General features: G+C 43.4%; 2 protein-coding genes across 2 annotated transcripts in view; both read right to left on the bottom strand.

The window, feature by feature from the left end:
• LOC123113161 (nuclear pore complex protein GP210) overlaps positions 1-9,970 on the bottom strand; it is a 17,122-nt gene extending 7,152 nt beyond the window's left edge. Inside the window, exons 1-19 of the mRNA XM_044534313.1 lie at positions 9,692-9,970; positions 8,735-9,000; positions 7,931-8,100; positions 7,602-7,818; positions 6,827-7,173; positions 5,878-6,057; positions 5,589-5,727; positions 5,354-5,502; positions 3,592-3,703; positions 2,904-3,502; positions 2,682-2,805; positions 2,269-2,549; positions 1,927-2,043; positions 1,778-1,840; positions 1,496-1,687; positions 1,137-1,196; positions 975-1,043; positions 247-372; positions 51-170 (exon numbers count right to left, since the gene is read on the bottom strand). Coding sequence (XP_044390248.1) covers positions 51-170; positions 247-372; positions 975-1,043; positions 1,137-1,196; positions 1,496-1,687; positions 1,778-1,840; positions 1,927-2,043; positions 2,269-2,549; positions 2,682-2,805; positions 2,904-3,502; positions 3,592-3,703; positions 5,354-5,502; positions 5,589-5,727; positions 5,878-6,057; positions 6,827-7,173; positions 7,602-7,818; positions 7,931-8,100; positions 8,735-9,000; positions 9,692-9,891 — 3,531 coding nt within the window. The 5' untranslated portion in view covers positions 9,892-9,970. The remainder of the gene's footprint in view (positions 1-50; positions 171-246; positions 373-974; positions 1,044-1,136; positions 1,197-1,495; positions 1,688-1,777; positions 1,841-1,926; positions 2,044-2,268; positions 2,550-2,681; positions 2,806-2,903; positions 3,503-3,591; positions 3,704-5,353; positions 5,503-5,588; positions 5,728-5,877; positions 6,058-6,826; positions 7,174-7,601; positions 7,819-7,930; positions 8,101-8,734; positions 9,001-9,691) is intronic.
• A 695-nt stretch (positions 9,971-10,665) lies between these two features.
• Positions 10,666-14,064, bottom strand: LOC123113160 (uncharacterized). Its single transcript, XM_044534312.1, has 4 exons — positions 13,610-14,064; positions 13,154-13,306; positions 11,927-12,132; positions 10,666-11,240 (listed from the first exon to the last, which is right to left on the bottom strand). Exons 1-4 carry the CDS (start codon positions 13,976-13,978, stop codon positions 11,033-11,035), a joined length of 936 nt encoding a protein of 311 aa, XP_044390247.1. The 5' UTR covers positions 13,979-14,064; the 3' UTR covers positions 10,666-11,032.
• Between the last annotated feature and the right edge of the window lie 1,025 nt (positions 14,065-15,089).

Genomic DNA, 15,089 nt, shown 5'->3' with positions numbered 1-15,089 from the left:
AATAACCACATACAGGCGACATTAATTTTAGGAGTGAAGGTAATGATTACCACAAAGGAGGCACCCGGTGTGAGGTAGATGTACTCAGGATGTATTCGCAATGGTTTGTACACTTCCACATTTATAACCTGACTCAAAACTCTTTGCCCAGAGCGTTGCTTAGTACTAACCTGAAGATTGGAGATATAATGAGGGCTGCCAGACAATAAGCATCTCAAACCAACAATATATTGATTGTGAACTTACATAAAGAGACGTTGTCCCAGTTTTTGCAGCTTTAATTGAAAATTTTGGTCCATCCAGCGACTCGCTTGGATTAACATGATCCAGAATTTCATCACCAAGATGTACCTCAATTCCCATGTACTTGTACTGCAGAGAAAGAAATTGGTAAATGGAAAGAGGTGACAGTAATAAATACCAAGAGATCATTTTCTACCCCCAGAGGGTACCTAGAAACCCTAGATCCAACATTAGTTCTTACTCTGAGATTCACATATTTTGTGTCCCTATACTGTGCAGCACTGTACTCTGTGATGAACTTAATAACTTATACATATACAGCTTGTACTGACCGATTTTCATGCATGCTGGGCATTGAAAATGAACGCACAGTTAAGTGATATTTGAATCCAGACCACAATTAACCAGTCCTAGAAACAGCAACAGTGTACATTTGGCTTTATTAAGGTGAAACGAGGAGGTGGTATTACTCCCAGATGGTAGCAGCATATTTCTGTAACGATCAAATGCATCAAGGGCCAACAGGGGGCAGAAAAATGCATTCAGTTGAGATGCTACAAAGTTAGAAGGATTATAAAAACGTGGATTGGACCAAAAAAATAACTTGAGATTTAACGATACTAGATCTGGTATAGTTGATTGAACAGAAGCTTGCCAGTGCAAAGAGAGAAGAATTAACACCAACAAATACAATCAATGGGGGGAAATTGTGCATAGTGGCACTAGCATACCTGAGAATCTCCGAAGACTTGTCCATCTTGGGTCCCAGCTGAAATTTGAAAATCTTTTGTGGTTCCTTCCTAGAAACAAAGCAAGGTGTCAATGGAAATATACCCGAAAGGTTTAGCATCTGGAGAAAACAAATTTGCAACAATGAAAGCATATCACTGTACCATAATGCTGATGTGCTCTTCTGACAATATCTGAATCCAGTCAACATTTGCAACTCTAACCTGCAATAGCATATACAACATGCAAGTAGTTGTCATTTTGACAAATAGTGGGGCAGAAACGAAGATTAATACGCCTGTATTGCTGTGAAATAATTTGACGAGAGTTAGTGTGGCTATTAATGATGACAGGTGTATACTACAAGTTTTATCATCTCAAGAAATATGGTAAATGGCTAAATGGGAGTGTGATAGGCATAACGGGTCAAACATGGCAGGCAATAAAAAACACTTGGTTGACATAACTCATAAGCAAAACGAAATACTGAGAAAATCAGGGACACAGTGGCAAAGGAATATACCAGAGAACTAGTCGATACTCTAGGAGAAAGGCCAATGTCCTGAATTGTCACGACAGCACTGCCCAAGCCTCTAGCACCAAGAATCAACTGGGAACATAGGGCCTTCCCTGGATGTTGAACTATTTGGACCACATGTGTGTCATTGGTAGAGGCATCTAGAAAGCATGTGCCACCACTGACAGCTAAGGTTTCCTGTAGCACAAATACATCAGAGCACAAGTAAAAAAAGAAAAATGATAAATTATTCTATGATGCAGAGAATTCAGAGTTGCCAATACATACCTGTGCTTCACGATGGGAAACTAACAAGACATACTCTGGAGTGACTCTTAACGAAGAAACAATCTGGGTAAACCAAAAATGAGTAGATAAACGTGTTATAGCAAAATCAAGGAAATAATCAACCCCAAAAGAAATCTAGTATGATTTACCTGCAACTGAATAGCATCTGTGAGATTGTCATGTTCGCTTGGAAGAAACATGTGTCCTTCACGGGTTTTGCTAGCAATTCTGGAAGAAAAGCCAATGACTGTAGCACGGGCAGTGCACTGGAAGTTCAAATATTGAAAAAGGATAAATTATGCATCAGAATTTTAAACCACAGGAGGACATACTATTCTTAATTAGATCCTCAACATTCTGCAAACTACTGTACCATTGCTCATATATAGAAGTGGATTGCATCAACAAAATATGAGTGCTAAGGACAAGTATCCATTTGATGTGAAATTCAACATTCAAAGCAGTTGGTGTGGACTGCAAGCCATACTAACCATTCCCGTCGAATTCTGTAGGACAAGAAACCTCTCCCAAGATGACTGTTCTAACATTTCAGCATCTTCGTCTTGATCCAAGTAAGCAAGTCCCTCACATTCAGTGACTTCCCATCTCAAGCAAAGAGAGGACGAATTGGCAAAAAATCTTCCATTTTGATGTACACCAGCAGCAGCTAGACGTATGCTTCTTCCATTTGAGATTACAACAGGAGATACTTGCAGCCTATTGGGGCTACGGTCAACTTTACTTGCCGCTTCCAAAATATCAAGCCGGTTTTCTGTCGAAGTGTCAAAAATGGATAAGTGCCACATCTAAGCTTTACAGAATGAGACTGTAAAAGGTATTTATCAAAGGCATACTGTAATTTATGAATCATACTGGATTATCAATGAAAAGAGCATGATCGTACCATTTTCATTTGCAATCAATGTTACTGCTGATGGTAAGTCACAAACAATTGATAGCTCTGATTTGGCAACAGCAGGCACAGGATGATCCTTCCCAATCATGTTTCCACGTGAAAACAACAGTTTCTACAGAAAAAATATGATAAATTGAATGTATTCAGCAAGGATTAAGGAAGCAATGCATTAGAATTGAATCAACTGATAGCAGTATTGAAAGTGCTTACAAAGATCCCTTTGCTTTGGCAAGAAACTCGGTATAGTCCACTAGATATTTTTTGCACAGCAGTAGAGCCAATGATATAATTTTCTAGTGCGCCAACAACATCAACAGTTTCGACAAAATCAACCACTTTGTCCCACTGTTCAGGCCCTCCAAAGAGAAACACATCCATGGTTGATCCAGGAACCAAGTACAGCTCCATGGGAGAGTTGTTACCCATATTCTGAATTCCACTCTGTAATCTAGATAAGTCAACCCAGTAACCACCAAACTGGTTTCCATTTCCTGCTTGGAGTACCAGAAGAGGATAATATGCAGATACTTTTGATGTGGCCTTCAGAAAAATAGGCTCATTAAAAGTCTCAAAATAGGAATCGGACTCGGAGGAAAACGTCGCAACTATTGTGGCTCGACCAGCAGCAGATGCATTTAGAGATATCCAGGCACAAGGATTGCCATATTGTGCCGAAGAACTACTATGATGCTTTAAGGCCTCAACAGTCAAAGCCTCAGATGCATCAACAACTTCAAAAGTTTGATTCTCAGATAGTAGACTCCACCTTATAAAAGCATTAAAATAATCACATCTCGAGTATGGGTGTCCTGCAAAGAGAAACATTATGAACAGCTATTAGAAATAAATAACAGTGTATTCAGATCACAAAATAGCCAGCCTATATCATGTTAATCACCATTAGATGTTTTAAATGTCACAGCAGCATGAAGTTGTGTTCCAACAGCCACCTCCACAGGAAAGATTGGCAATATAGCCAGTGCTGAAGGAGAGGATACTTCAATAATGACCTGCGTTATGAAGCAAACACAATGAGCTGAAAAAACTGACTTGGCAACTTGCTTAAATGAAAGACGAACGAAAACATGTAGGTGGAGTACTAGCCGTACAGAAGAAAGTTCACTCATAAAAGAAAAGAAAGAAAGAAACAGACCCTACGCAATCAACTTACAACACAGTTAAAAGTACCGACCAGAGGACATGCCTATCAAGTGATTGGACCACATGGCTGCATGCATAGTTGCATACACAAATAGCATACGCGAGGGTGGTGTGCTTGTGCATGAGCTAGTGCAAATAGGTATTAGATGGAAAAGATACATCAGGCAGCTGGTTAGTACTTTTTTGCATCTTTAAGAAGATGCATAGACTACTAAATAATTTGGTTCGCTGGATACTAAAAACACAGGAATAGGAAAAACACAGAATATGATAGGAATGCATGTGCAAAGCAGAGGACTGGTAAACAAAGGAATTCTATAAACTTTGGTGTTTGGTTTACAGAAATTGGAAAGACACAGGAATCCTAATAAACACGGTCAAATCAAAGTCAAACCACATGAAAATATATAGTTAGAATGTAATTATGCCACTAAGAATCTTAGTCTCGTTCTTCATGCATAGGTATTTGAAAAGGACCTCCTACATTTTTCCTTTGACACTGAGATCAGAGGGAAATTTCCTTAAATTTTTTCCTTTATCCCATTCCTTTGAACCAAAGGCATGAATAGTATCACCATAGGAATATTTCCTATTCCTACGTTTTTCATCCATTTTTCCTTTGAACCAAAGGAGCCCTTATTAGGTGTGCCCTCTAATTTGAAGTTTTTTGCTACACAAAAGGAAAAGTCTACAGGCGAAATTAGTGGAAGATAAACAATGCATATATTATTTGACTAAAGTACTAAACAGTAGGAACAATACACATTCCCTACATAATGTTTTTACAGTAACTATACACACAGCAGTAACTATACACGAAAGGGCAGACCCCACATGCGCTACGGAAAGGCCTACAATCCATCGCCATGCTCATCCCTTGGATGATCTGGAAGCAGCGGAACGAGTGCGTCTTCGAGAATGCGCGCCCCTCGGTTCACACACTCGTAGATAGGATTAAGGCCGAAGCCAAATGTTGGGCACAAGCCGGCGCATTGGGCCTCATGGTAGTCCTTCCCACTAATTGGGATGTTCACTGATAGGGTGCTAACCCATGTAACCACCACCTCCTAGGAGGACTGTATCTTCTCATCTTTTCAATGAAATGAAACGCAAAGAGTCCTTTGCGTTTTCTCGAAAAAGATTTTAGTTTTATGGCTTTTGCTGGCTACAGGTGTTTGTTTACACAGAAGCAACAAGCCAACAATTCCCATTCTATTAATAAGTCATTATTTTAATGTATTTTTGCTATTAAGATGGCATTTTGTGTTATAAATAACAGAAGGGAAAAGTAGGCAAAGCAGTCTTTCTTAGTTCAAAGTACAATAGTTCAACACAAAATATAGATCTCGCAGATCCCAAGCTTTAGTACTAGTGCAGAATGAAATAATTAGATTTCCTAGCGAGTGACTTTTACATGTTTAAAGCAGATAAGAGTATAAACCAGCAGTTTATGAGAGATCAGAATAACAATATACGAAGGAGATTATATATTCACATACCTCATCAAAATTCAGGAAATCAAAGGTAGAAACTACTTTGATGACAGCTTGACCAGGCTTTTTAGCACGCACAGTATGGGAATCAGACACAGAAACAACACTTTCATCAGACGAAAATAACTTGTAGTCCTCCGGCGTCTTACCACAACCTTCAGTTGAGTACAAAAAGAATACCGGTCAAATCCATTTACAAACCAAAAGTGGGTTAAGACTGAAGATATCACGACAATCATACCTCCAACTGCCGTCAGTTCGACTTCCTGATAAACTCCAGGAACCCAGGGTAGGTGAATAATATTGGAGTTATCTGTTCCCACATCCCAGGTTGCCTTCACTTTACTGCATACATTAACTTTTTGCAGCAGCTTGAGAACCTAGAATGGAATGTGTCGATCCAGCAATCAGAAACCTTTGTGGCTTAATTATGAACTGCCAATACCAATTTAATGTTCTTTGCATACAATACAAGTTAGAACCACCCCGAGAAGAAAGCTAGAAATAACATGAATATGCAGGAAATGTACCTTTGCTGATCCAGATGCCTCTGCTTTGTAGGTTAAGGCAGCAACTAAATATCCTTCTCCCTGAGAAATGGGGAATAGCAACCTAGAAGTTTGCACTTCATAGGAACCTAAAGAGTTATCTGGAACCTGCGATAAGTTCCATAGTTCCACCGTGCTGCTCTCCAATCTAAGATTGTTTTCCTGCCAACAAAAAACAAGGGTATTAAATGAACAAAATAAGATTGCATGTAGTATATGGCCAGAACATCGAATCCATAACCAAAGTGCTCAAATGGTAAAATCATTATAGCTGTTCAGGTTCATTTTCTCAACATAAAGGACGTGGTGTTCCTTCTCCATACATTCATCTATTATGCATAACATTGCGCTAACTTCATGTACAAGGGCGGATAAAAGCATGCACATGCATGCAAAATATTTGATGTGAATATTCAGTTCTGCTGATACAAGCATGCATGACTGCATTTATCTGCACGAACCACAGGAGTGAACTTATTATGGAAAATACATCTAGAATTCCAGAGCCTGGCACTTGTGGCTTGCTGATGTATTGATAAATTCATATTCATATTAATCAGTAAAACAGAGTACTTCACGCATGATTTAAAATTGTGGTGTTCATGTTAATTTTCTGTGCATGGCCAGTCACCCAATTACTTCAAAGAACGGAATCATGTAAATGCAGCTTTGCAGAACCGAGCTCGCTTGGTTAACTAGAGACGCTGGTGCCCACAGGTGTTCAAGGCCTACCAACAGGTGCTAGTACCTGTTGGTCAATGTTATATTTTTTTTTCCAAATATTTTGGCCATAGTAAACTAAACATTGCAAGTGTTACGCAAGATCTTTCACTTAGATTTAATGATCGTCTGTGCATTATCCGTGTGTCCAATAGTAAGTAACCAACAAAGAGACCAAGTAATCAAATGCATAAGATCAGACGAATAGTACCTCTGTAATAAATATCTCTCTAGCATCAAATCCCTCTGCGAAAGCTTTCGCGAGAACCATGTACTTTTGACCAGGAAAAACATACCATACTTCTGAGGATGGAATACTTGTTATCCCATGAAAATGACCAGAATCATCCATAACAGGAACTAGATAGAGGAAGAGTGTCCGTGGAATAACAACACGTAGAGATGATACTTGTTGGTGGCCAGAAACTCTTGTGTCTTCAACAACGACATCAGTAAATCCCAGACTCAAAGTATGTATAACACCCAAGGAACTATCCACTTGGGCCACCGAAGAGTTCTTCACATGCCAAAGATGGTATTGTGATGGTAGATTAACCACTAACAAAAAGGGAGAAGACCTGTTAGCTTTCGTTAGCAGATATTCAATAAAAAAGTTTTAGCAGAAATTTTCTAAAAATTATACTAAAGGAACATGCCACTAAACCAAAGTGCAGCATTTAAAAATGGGGATTTCAGTGCAAGCATCTAAACCAGTTTCTTTGTTTTCCATTGAATAAAGATTCTGTTGTATGTAAATCGTTTATCTGCTATGGCAGCGTAACTTTTAAGTGTGGTCCTCTTCTGATGTGTTTTCATATATGACATGGCACCACAGTCTACTTTCTGATTAAACTGAAACTGGTTAAGGTACACTTAATATATCACATGACACCACACTCCACTTTCTGAATAAAATCAAACTGGTTGGTATGCTTCAATAGATAATTAGATATCTTGTGGCAACGAAATCAACATTTAGAGAGTACCTTGGGCAATCTTTTGTCGAAAAATCTTGAGTTTGAAATTCACCGAGACACCAAGAGTTACAAGGACGGGTGATGGGGGCTCTAGCGACATAGCTTCAGCGACAGTTAAAGTGATTGTGTCACTCACATGCTCAAACTGTGGTTCAAATAACTGAGCACTAACGACCTCTTGGCCAATCCCAACACCCTTCACGACAAAGAAATCAGAACCAAGATCCTGCCAGAAGTATTACAACAGAATTCAGAACATATATTTTTATATGGAACTGAATGTTTGCTAGAGCTAAAGTGAAAACAAGATGGTGTGTAAATGTTTGATAGCGACATACCCTATCTTCAAGCTCAAACCGCGCATTCATCTCAACACAAAAACCACTGCAGTCACTTAAATGTGTTTCTTTCAGTGGAATATGAGCAAGATGATGGTTACTGTTATCAAGCGTCGTCGGGGTAAGCTGCCACATAAACTGCAATCCCACCAATGTCGAGAACACATTTTCTGAATCAAAATGAAAAAATTAAGCTATACTCCCTCCGTCCGAAAATACTCGTCATCAAAATGGATAAAAGGGGATGTATCTAGAACTAAAATACATCTAGATACATCCCCTTTTATTCATTTTGATGACAAGTATTTCCGGACGGAGGGAGTACAACCCAGCATTGAAATACTATTATAAAAAGTAACCAGATGGAGAAAATGGCTAATGGAACTATGCAATTAAGTATTCCACTAGCACGTTTTTAGACCAAGGAAAAGAAGCAGTAACAGTCAAGAACCAGTGTCAGGAGAAACTCAACCACAGAGGGGGCCTCATCAGTCTAAAGAATTCTAGGTTGTGCTTACCAAAACTAAACAACCAAAAACTCATATACTATAATATACAATGGTGCTTATTAATCGCATGGAACAGACTTCATGAATATTTGGAATTTGGAATGATCCAGCAAACAATAAGAACATGGATGCCAATGGGGCAACGTGCAAGACTAATGCAAAACAGCAAAAGCAGTATCACAGTTTATAAAGTACTTTCAACGAGGCATGTACAGGACAATGGCTCTTTCTGTTACAAGAGTGAAGCATGATTATTGTTCTGTTAAAAGTATGGAGAGAGTATATGAAGAATAACCTTCGTCATCAAAGGCATGAACACGCAATGTGGCGATTTCATCCAGGTCGATTTTAACAGAATGATGGAAAATCCTGATCCGAGAGATTTTGTCGACGAAAACTTTGCAGTGTATCGTGATTCCACTAATAATATCAGTGGCATAGACAGAGGTCTCCTTGCGGCCGCTGTAAGGGGCGATTGATGCCAAACGAGCGCTTGTCGAGCATCTGCTGCTGTCGTTGTACTCTGGCTTAACTGATATAATATCATGATGATCCAATGACCTGTAATTTTAACCTCATCAAAATGTACACTGAAACACTACCCCAATGTCCATCTAAGGGATTGGAGAATGGTCCAAAAACAGTCTCAAATCATGAAGTATCATTATACAACTGGCTACAGAATCTTAGAACAAGTAGCAAACAACCACATTGATGCGCAATCCAGATTCAAGTGCACACAATACAGGAGCTTCAAATGGTGTAGACCACCTCAAATTTGAGCAACTTCGATGGATCAAAGGTGAATGACAGAAGACAGCTACTAAATTGAGAATTAAGGTACACATGGCATCTTCCCAGTCTGCAGTCACTAAATAAATCAAAGGTGTATGACAGAAATACAGCAAAATAGTCCGGTTAACTTGTCGATTAAGAGACTAATAACGAAACCATTCACTAGAAGGTAGAAGCACACTAGAGCCTCAAACCTCAAGCTAAACCGAGCAATGCTGCTGTTACTGCATGACTGCATCACCACCAGGATTGGCATCGATACAACCCCCAACATGCAAGCGAGCGCACTAAACAAATCACGCGACATGAACCACCCTAATCGCAGGCCGCGGCACAGCCAGTAACCACGCAGCGCCACGGATTCGCGCCGCGTAACAGAGGCAGCGGCGAGGCGCGCCGCCCGACGGACAAGAGCGAGGAGAAGAAGTAACCGAAGCGTGTGAGCGCGCGCGCGTACCAGGTGAAGCAGCCGTCCCCGCCGACGAGGCGGTACTCGACGGGCCTGGTCATGCGCGGGGGCAGGAGCACGCTGAGGTCCGCCATGTGGGGCCCGCCCGCCGCTGCCGCTGCCGCCGCCGCCGAGGCGCAGAGCAGCGCGGAGGCGACCACCACCAGCGCCACCGCCGCCGCCGCCGCGACGGCCGGCCGCGCGGCCATAGCCCGCCCGCCCGCCCCGAGCCGCTGTCGGAGTAGCAAGTAGGCGAGCTCGGCCGCTAAACCCTAGAGAAGAGGGAGGGGAGAAGTGGGGGTTCAAGGGTGGGGAGGGAGAGCGAAACCGAAGCGGAGGGGAGCGAAAGCGAGAGAAGAGGGGGGTGGTGGGTCTTGCGGGCGCTGGTCCCGGAGGTGGTGGGTCGTGTCGTCTGTCGTCTCGGTCGCCTAGCCACCGTCCTGGGCCGGACCATTCCATTCCAGGGCCAGGCCCACCTACTGCCCAAAATGGGCTGCTTCTCTCTCTCTCTCTTTTCCTTCTCCTTTTTCTATTTCCATTTTTCAGAGAGAACAGGTAGAACAACCCACAGGCACAACAGCCACGTTCCATCCTCTCAAGAAAGAAAATACACAATCTGTTACTGTACTAAAGACATGCATGGTTTGGTTCAGACTAAGCATGAGGATCATTCTACACCAAAAAAGTGGAATGTTTCACCCCATTAAGCATGAGGACTGAGGAGCATTTACACAGAAAATCACATAGCTAAACAAAAAATCCAACATCTTCATGAAATACCCGAGAGATAACTTTGTCATCGAGAGAGTGAGGAAACAAGATATAGCTCGGCTCCACCGCGATAATCGAAGAACTGGTGGCATACAAGTGGCCGTATGCTTCACTATGTCACAATAGATTTTATTTATTTATTTATTTCTGCTATCTCTATGCTTTTTTTTTTGTAGTGACATTGAACTCAATTATCTCTTACCACAAGCACAGAAGAACGTTTCCTTCACATTATATTCACAGCCGAGTTTTCTAAACGCATACAGGACCAATAAGCATTTTTTGTTACATTACATCTCTAGTTGGTATTTACATTCAGTGGGGAAACAATATTATCTGGGCTATGCCAGTACACAGGGGAATATGTATAGCTTTCCTCTTTTCTTTCTTTTTTTCTTTTGAAGGAAATGTATAGGTTCCCTGGATAGCACACCTAAAATAACAAATGCAATCCGCCTTCGCCCTCGGCGGTGCCGATGCAGGCTCAGGACATCCCTTGCTGCAATCTCCCTGCTATCCGCGCGCGCCACCATGGAGGATGAGAGTGTCAGTGGTCTCTTCAGGACTTGCAGGAGTTGTTCATCTCTGCAGATAGAATGCTGTCCCGATCAGCACAGCCCACAGTGTGACAATCGCCCAGGCGCTCTTCTTCCACTCGCCCGGCGGCCGCAGGAGGAACAGGTTGCCGAAGACGTTTGGCGAAGGCTGCGGTTGGCTCGCGGCCGCCACCATCTTTCTTTTCTTGTCTTCTTGCTCTTGGATCTTGTCACTCCATGTCCCAGCGTACCTGATTAATGCAACAACACACGGCAAGTTAGAATGTTTAATCCAGAAGAACGAATTGACAGATAGTTTCCCTTGCATGAAATGGAAGAGTGATATTTCTATGTAAGCTGTAACTAGCAGTATATGAACATTGAAAATCTCTTGCAGAGTGCAGACGATGTTGCCTACTCACATGGTGTTGTATGTCATAGTTCTGACTCCAGTTAAAGTGTTCAAACTAAGAGTAGAAAAGAAAACTAAATCCAGGATGTATAATTAGCTAGAAAATGAGGTCAATCAAAATTAACAGACATTTACTTATGCTCAGTAGCCAAAATTATTTTGTTGTGGAAAGAAGAAGAAGAATTTAAAAAGATGCTATACTTGCAACTAAAAAACTATTTAGTTACACAATGTCATATGCGGTAGCATAGCAACAAACAACCAGTTCACAGCATAAAATAAGTACAGTTCAGCAGCGTTTAATACTTCATATACTAGCCGCTAAAGCAGATATGTGACTGAAAATAAAAAATTCTCCTTTACGCAATGTTGACAGCCAAGAAAAGTCCATTTTATTTATTTAATGTTTTGCTTGAAGGTGTCACTTAACTCAAACAACGCTCACATGCAGAGAGAAACCAAAGTAGTTGTCAGGCACAGAGATGGTGAGAGAACAAATAGTACGGTGTCAGAAAGATAACTAACCAGTCCCAGCTAGATCCAATTTGCGGTATCGTGACCACCTCATCGTTGGAGATCTTCAACTTGGGCGCCTCAGCAATGTACCGGAATTCAGCTGCTTGTCTCCTGATGCTAATCATTGGATGTGTATTCTCCAATTCTTTGTACAATGCTATGGATTCCTTGTGCCGCCTATTGGCATCGTATGCCATTGCAAGCCAAATTTGAATCTGGAAGTGAGGGCAGGCAGTAGATGTCACTAAGGCACCTATACAGGATCTTTCATCATAGTTTACAGCCATGATCAAGGTTCATTGAAATCAGTGAACTGGACCGGGTGACACAGGCTGCTCATATGTTGATCATACAGGATGATGCTAGCTTGATCTAATATATGCACACGAAGAATAATTTCAATTCTCAATGCAAAATGCCAGTCTTTCTCGTAGGTTGAGATGCCGCTAAGGTTGTGATAACAAGCTAACAATGACATGTGCCAACTGCCACTAAGCCCATTTATTGCATTCTTACCAGCAGTGCATTCGAACTGCCTGTAAACATACCAAGCACCAGGAGCATTTGCTTTCAGCATCCATGCCCACAAAACAAAAAAGGAACTCCAACATAATTCCAATTGTGTGAAGCTTTCTAGTTCCCAGTCTCCCACCAAGTAAATAACTTCTATGATCAGTCTTAATTTAGTCATTGTCATTGATTCAAATGTTTACTCCCATCACTTTACTTTTGTAAATACCAGTTTGGAAAAGTTAGCAATCAGATCATGCAGACTTTTGTCCATGGTTTTGAAGGATTCATATAAGGATGGGATACCTATATACGGTGGGCTTGTGAAAATTTCTAAGAATCAATGAGGGAGCCATGAACCACGGGGCGAGTACTCTGGAAGAAATATTTTGGTTCTCCCTGGCTCTAGCTATCTTCTTGTTCTGCATATGTTGTGCTGGTTTCATCCTTCATTAGCTCCCTTAAACGACCATTTAGAAGGACAAAGTTAAGGTTGACTGACACCACATACATCTGATGTCACTCCACTATGTTGCGTATAACATAGCAACACAAGACACCGGCATAGCTAATAGTAGTGAGTCACTTAGCACTAGCATCAATATTCTTTCTAGCACGGGCTTATATGCAGAGTCCTTCAGCAGACAAGTGAGCAGACTACAGGTAACCTCATACGCATGGATCTCATAGCAATGTTATGACATGTCCAATATAGATAGATACTACCTCACCGCCGAGGAGCGAGGAGGGGCGTATGATGGTGAGTGCAGCCTCCAAGAACTCGATGGAGCGGCCATACATCCCTTTCCCATACGCCCTTTGCCCCAGATCGAACATCTGTTTCCCTGTCGCCCTCCTCTCGGCCTGCTCCTTGGCCACCTGCAATGCAAACACACCCCAGTATGATCAGCCTCCTTCCCCAAGTTCTGCAAGTACCCAATTCTAGAACAATGTAGGTACAAATGGGATGATAACAAATTCTAAGCAGTAAACTAGCTAGCTATAGTGTGTAGCTTGGTTTAATCCAATTATAATCCCCCCTCTCCATGCTAATTTGGTTCTGCAGCGTCAGTATGTCAGTGCGGCTGTGCACATGTGCTGCAGTGCTGCTAAGTAATCTGCAATCAACAACGCGGCGGTGGCGGTATGAAGCTGTGGCCGTGAAGTAGAGGGACTGGGGACCTTCTGGAGCTCGCGGCGGACGCGCTCGCGCTTCTCCTCCTCGGACTCGTCGTCGGGGGCGGCGCGGCTCTGCAGCTCCTCGGCGGTGCGCTCCAGCTCGTCCATCTCCTCCGCCTCCTTGAGCCGCCGCGCCATCTCCGCCTCCCTCTCCCTCCGCTTCTCCTCCTCCGACGGCTCGTCCCATCCGCCCCGCCCGCCGCCCGACGCGGACGCGGCGAACCTGGCCGGCGCGCGCCCCCGGGCGCGGGAGAGGCGGCAGCCGTGGTGGGGCCTCGGGGCCCAGCCGCAGTGGTGCAGGCGCGGCCGGCAGACGGCGATGCGTGCCCGCGGGGCCGCGGCGGCGTCGCCGAGGAGGAGACCGGCGGCCATCGCCGGAGGAGGGGGCAGGAGAAGAATGTAAATTTCTTGCTCGCTTTTTCTACACGTCAGTTAAATAGCCGTCGCACGGCACTGCTGCGGATGACAGTGGGCCCGGGCGCTGATATTTCTCGAGGAGGAAGAAAGGATGGGTGGTGCTGGCTGATTCGAAAGGTGTGTAGCCATCGCCCACCATGTTTCTCACCAGAAGAGCATGGAAAAACATGCAAATAGTAGTACTTCAACAACACTACGACTGAAAAGAAAAATGTGCTTTTTTTGGTTTTCTCTGATAATTCCAATGGGTTTCCCTCCATCCTCTTTCCCAGTTGCTCCGGAGAATTTTGGCCCTCTTTTTTTTTTGCGAAAGGATCTCAGGCCTATATTAAATCAGACGAGTGATACAGAGCACCCCACACAGAAGAAAAATTACAAACGGGTCCCTGGGGAACCGAACCACCCCACACGCCGACGTGAGCTGACGGCGCGCCGCCGCTGCCGCCGCCACCACCGCTCCCAGCGAAGCCAGCGTGCCCTTGTAATCTGCGGTCGGACAATCTGCGGACGAGAAGTCTTCAGCTTCAGCCCATCTGGACCAGCACGACGGAGAGACACTACTAGGAAAAACCTTATTCACAACATCGTAGCAGCAGCGTTGGACAAAATCATGTGCTACTGCTACTTAGTAGCAGCGTGTATAAATAAACCACGCTACTGCTATAACTTTAGCAGTAGTGCATACTAGCAAAAACCGATGTTGCTATGTCTGAACTGGGCGCACATGGCTAGCCCAACTTAGCAGTAGTGCGTATCCTCGCCCAGCGCTACTGCTATTCTCCTTAGCTGTAGCGCTTTTATCGGACCCGCGCTACTAATAACCCTACCTTATCCACCCCACGCAGCCGACCCTCTCTCACTCACTCTCCCTCTCAGTCACTCTCGCCCGCGCCGATACCCGTCATCCGTCCGCCACCGAGGTACTCCCTCCTTCCCTCCCTCCTCCTCCCACCGCGCCCTCCTCCTCCGCCTCCGACCGCTCCCTCCTTCCTCCTCCGCCGGCAGCCCTCCTCCCACCGCCCCTCCCTCCTCCTCCTCCGGACCTCCTCCTCCCCCCCTCCTCTCT

This window comes from Triticum aestivum, chromosome 5B (genome assembly GCF_018294505.1).
Source record: "Triticum aestivum cultivar Chinese Spring chromosome 5B, IWGSC CS RefSeq v2.1, whole genome shotgun sequence".
Taxonomy (NCBI): Eukaryota; Viridiplantae; Streptophyta; class Magnoliopsida; order Poales; family Poaceae; genus Triticum; species Triticum aestivum.
This window is presented reverse-complemented; position numbering and strand designations above follow the sequence as displayed.

Coding starts and splice junctions, on each gene's coding strand:
- LOC123113160 (XM_044534312.1), bottom strand. CDS start 13,978: ATGGCCGCCGGTCTCCTCCTCGGCGACGCCGCCGCGGCCCCGCGGGCA. Junction 13,307..13,609: donor TCCGCCGCGAGCTCCAGAAG/GTCCCCAGTCCC, acceptor TTTGCATTGCAG/GTGGCCAAGGAGCAGGCCGA. Junction 12,133..13,153: donor CCTCGCTCCTCGGCGGTGAG/GTAGTATCTATC, acceptor CCTCACTTCCAG/ATTCAAATTTGGCTTGCAAT.